Source organism: Saccoglossus kowalevskii, chromosome 2 (genome assembly GCF_978046115.1).
Source record: "Saccoglossus kowalevskii chromosome 2, keSacKowa6.1, whole genome shotgun sequence".
Classification (NCBI taxonomy): domain Eukaryota; kingdom Metazoa; phylum Hemichordata; class Enteropneusta; family Harrimaniidae; genus Saccoglossus; species Saccoglossus kowalevskii.
The window spans coordinates 38,045,062-38,049,925 of NC_140642.1; the positions used below are offsets into that span (position 1 = coordinate 38,045,062).

A 4,864-nucleotide genomic window follows, 5' to 3' on the forward strand; every position below is an offset into this window, starting at 1 on the left:
TATACAACAATAAATCCTTTGGTAAATACGGTAACGTGTTTTATACTTGTATTTACGATTATTTCTCATAAAAATGAATGAAGTTAGATGCATATACATCAGTATGACTATACATAATTGATAAGCAATATTTAAATCGCGAAAACACTTGATATTGTTGTAAGAAGTGAGAAACATTAGCCATGAAACAGTTACCTGTTCACACTTCAATTCAATTCATAATGTGGTTAAAATGCACGAAAGACAAATAAATGCCGTCTCGTGGGGTAATGAGTGGGACTGTCGGTGGTTTACTGTCAGTATGTTATCTATTGCGATGATTACATACTCAATGTGTTTGTCTTTATGCAATGACACAAAAGTGTTGAGAGTGTACATAAACGTTTCAGGGAATATTATTTAAGGAATTTGTGATTTTCGTTGGGTTAAATGAAGATGATGCAACGTTATAATTACCACGAAATAGTATAGCTTGAGTAAATTTGGGGTACAGACAGGATTGACGATTAAAGGTAACAACCCACACTGTTAGGTGATTAGTTTTTATAGCATTGCCCAGCTGCTATGCTTTATATCAGTATTGTCGATTCAGGACAAATCTAGTTTTGTTGCTGTTTGGGATTGTTTTCAATTTAACTGATATAATATACATGATGCATACTTATTTAACCCCGTATTTTCAACACATAGTCAAAAATCATTAGAGGTCGAAGTTCAGTGTCAAACTATTATCAGATCGAATTAGAACAACAAAATAGAATGTTCCACAAATGGGCATTCATGACAGCTCGTATGAGTACAAAATCTGGCGCCTAGCTCGCCTAAAAAAAATGCGTTTTTGTTATTGGTGTAGGTCAGAGACAAAAGTCCCAAGATATTGGAGTCCGATTGGCTGCCATGCTCATGAGGTATAATAATACAGTACATCACTGATGCTCGTGGGTCGGTACCTTTGCATACATTATGGTCTCTATGCAAAGCGTGGTTTGTTAGTTCAGTGACAAAACATGGGTACATGTTTAGTTCTAATCGTTTAACAGTGTAATAATCGAGATAATTCACTACATATTATTTAACTTAATATTCAAAACCATCGCTTTTTGACTTTTTTCATAACGACACCCCATAGACCTTAAAGTGGAGGGGTTTTCACTTGCACATGCGCAAGAATTGAGACCCAAGCGACGATAACAACACATGCCAAAAACGCAAAGGCTCATGGGTAGACGCTTGTTTATAAAAAAAATACACGTTATGGCCATATGACACTGGCATAGGTGATGACTACCCGCTTTAATTTCAAATAATTAATGTTATTTTCTATAAATTATATATCTGCAAGGCTCTTGTTTGTTTGTTATTTCTTGTTTTATTTGATGTTCATTTAATTTGCTAACATTAAGTTATTTATTTTTGTCTAATTTTTTGTCAGTCTGCCTTTTTTTTATTTTTGCCCGCTGTTATTTTGTTTTTCTATTTGTCTGGATTGTTTGTTTGTTTTTGTTTTTGATATTATTCCTTTCAGTGTATTGTATGTTGTTCTATTATTTCACAAAAATTACGAAACATTGTTGTGTTTCATTTATGTTTAATATATTTTTGTTTTATTGATTTAGGATCACGGTGTACCACTATCTAAAAACACATACAACCCAGAACTAGCAAGCCAGGAGCGGAAAAATAGAGTCAAGAAAATGTGCAAAAAGTATAACATAACATACGATGACAATTTGGGTACTAACACGTTTGGAATTTCATCAAAACACAAATTCATGATTAATCTTATTGGGAAAGTAGGCTCAACTACGTTAAAGCACATCTTCGCAAGTCTGACTTCTCCAAATACGTCATATATACATCAGATTCCATGGCAACATATGTCAAAATACAATAATTACACAAAAGCAGTTTTTTATAGGGATCCATTAGAACGACTTGTGTCGTATTATTACTATGCAGTAGACTACAATTCCAGGGCTAAGAACTTGTATATGTTTTACTTACCTTACTTAGAAAAATTAACAGATCGGGATGTGTCTGGAGAGGAGAGACCCAACATAACATTTTCTGAACTGGTACAAATCATAACTACATATGGTAAAATCCCACGAGGATTTGGAGCAAATCAATATGCCTGCTCGCACATATGTGCTTATGATGTGGATTTTATTGGACATCTTGACAAAATGAAGTATGACGTTCCATATATGCTTGATTTAGCCGGTATTAATGATTTAATTAAGTTACCAGAGCAGCATAGTCAAACTGGACATGTCAAGTACAAGGACACTGTTAAAACTTTGCCCAAGTATGTGTTTAATCGGATTATCGAGTATTACAAGTTGGACTATGAAATTCTCGGTTTTGATGTTCCTAAATTTTCCAGTTTTCAACTCAAAAATTAGTGTATTATAATATGACGTTTCATGAGTTCATGTTTGACCTCAATCAGGGTCGTTCATATATTCTGTGAGATTCTGTGGTTGAGAAATTAAGAAATGAGTGAAACTTTAGATGACTGAAACGCATGTTAATTGAAATCTGAAACGGCAAGAAATAGTCAAATTTACCATAAATCACCAAGCCTGGATATTTTGTAGATTGTTAATCAGTGACGTCACTGGTTCAAACGTATATGGAACTTTCATGTATTATGAGATGTAGACATTTGTAAGCGTTATTTTACATTTACCAACACCCACCACTAAAACATTGTTTCTTACAAAAGAGTGTTGAAATAAACAGATTTATCACATGATTACCAACCACTGGAACATTGTTTCTTACAAAAGAGTATTCGAAATAAACAGATTTATCACATAATTACCCACTACTGGAACATTGTTTCCTACAAAAGAGTATTCGAAATAAACAGATTTATCACATAATTACAATTGAAAGTAATGTATTATTTTTTGATTACGTTGCCGAGGATTCATATGCAAGCTGACAACCCCTTATATTGCTAAACTGTCAGTTGTGAACTGTAAATCCAAATATTGGGATTTGGGCATTAATTAATTCACATTTTTATTTCTAATATATGTCATGTATTCGCAATATTCACAACACTGCTGGAATATTTATATTGCAACTTCTTTCAATTTGTAATTTGTTGTATTGCAATACATTAGTAATAATTAAAATATATACATATACATTTCTTTATTTCATTTCTTATCAATATTGTTCTGAGGATTGATTAAATATTAAACTCTCCTTCTGCAACAACAATGAGATTACTAATATGTCACTAAGCAGTGTAACAAGAAAGCCCATTCTATAAGTAAGAAACTTAGGGCACTATTACAACATGGGGTTTGTTTAGAAACTCCTACAAAGGCAAATACACAAATTATAAGGAGAAATTTAACATTACTTACTATGATATTCTCAGATTAACAACAGTTGTTAATGACACAAATTACACATTAATTCTCAACTCTGATGAAAGAACCAGTTACTGTGACAAAGCATACTCGCTACGCACTGCAAAAGTCACTCACTACAAAAGCCACTATCCGCGAAGCTAACAAGAGTAGAATATCATTTTCAACCTAAAACGACTTTGAAAACGATTGGTGTAGCGCCACCAACGGTAGCTATTTGCGTTTCCATATGTAGTTATTAAACGTCAGTTCGGGAATGGATCTGACTCGAACCGTTAACAACAATAATGCTGATTCCGTACTGAGCCACTTCCGGTGGAGATAATTCTTGCTTTAATTAATTTAATTTAATTCTATGTTTGAAATACCGTCGTTGAACTGTTTTTCAACACTTTTGCTCATTTTTTCTATATTTTTAACTGCGGGGTCGATATTACTTCGGTAAAAAAACATTAGCAAACCCACCTACTTTTCTAATGCTTTTCCTATCTTTTTAGGCTGTTTTAGAACATGTTACGGTCAGCTCATAAGACACTAGGCTAATATACGGGACTTTCACTTGCATTTTATTCACATTTCCTATTTTATAATTTCACCGTTAGATATGACAACAACTTAGTTCAAACATACACGCAAATCTAACAACTTTGCACTCACTTTTCACAGCTTTGCACTCCGTTTTAATAGCTTACATCCATTATAACCGACCGCAAAGGGTAGTTGTGCATTGAAAATACGAGCAAATTTTAAAACATTCTATTAACTTTCTAACGACTTTCTACTATAAATTAGTGACAGCAAATGCCTTTCATGTCTTTTAGGCTGTTTTATATATTACCATGAATATGATCATACACTGGGGTACTCGTACACAGTGCCTTGACCTCACCAACATAAAAGAGTATATCTATATATAGTCTAGCATACCACGCTCTATACCATTAGCTGGTGCAACACAGCTCATGTCCACATTTCAACTCCACTGTATTTCGTGCCTATAAACACGGATGCATATTTGCATCTGTGATTTCATTAACTAAACAAGTAGCACTGACGTCCTGTTAATCATTATTGCTGTTCAGATCACATGCCAACATAGCAGCTGACTTAACCTGAGGCTTGGGACTAGACTGGCCGAGTCGACCATGTTCTTTACCTTTATGACCTGTGCTCGAGAACTGATCTTTTTTACTACCTGCTTGAAACTGGCTAGATTTCAGATTTTTACCATATGTCTGTCTATGTGCATCTCTAAACCTATCAGCTAAGTCAGTCATTTCTTTAACTGACTTGGGTGACCTTTCACTTATGAAAATGGACAGCTCGTTATCAAAAGTACTCAACAATTGATCTCTCCTCACTAAGTTCTTAGCTCCTTCCAAACTCTTATCAACTTCAGACAGCTCTACCTGTTAATCAAAATAACTTAATCTAGCTGCAAATTGCGAAATGCTCTCTCCATCTTCTTCTCTACT

At 34.1% G+C, this 4,864-nt stretch overlaps 1 protein-coding gene across 1 annotated transcript; it reads left to right on the forward strand.

Moving 5' to 3' along the window:
• Nucleotides 1-251: 251 nt before the first annotated feature.
• On the forward strand, nucleotides 252-2,405 carry LOC146749005 (carbohydrate sulfotransferase 9-like). The gene is made up of 2 exons (XM_085505827.1): nucleotides 252-299; nucleotides 1,617-2,405. Exons 1-2 carry the CDS (start codon nucleotides 252-254, stop codon nucleotides 2,403-2,405), a joined length of 837 nt encoding a protein of 278 aa, XP_085361953.1.
• The last annotated feature ends 2,459 nt before the right edge of the window (nucleotides 2,406-4,864 follow it).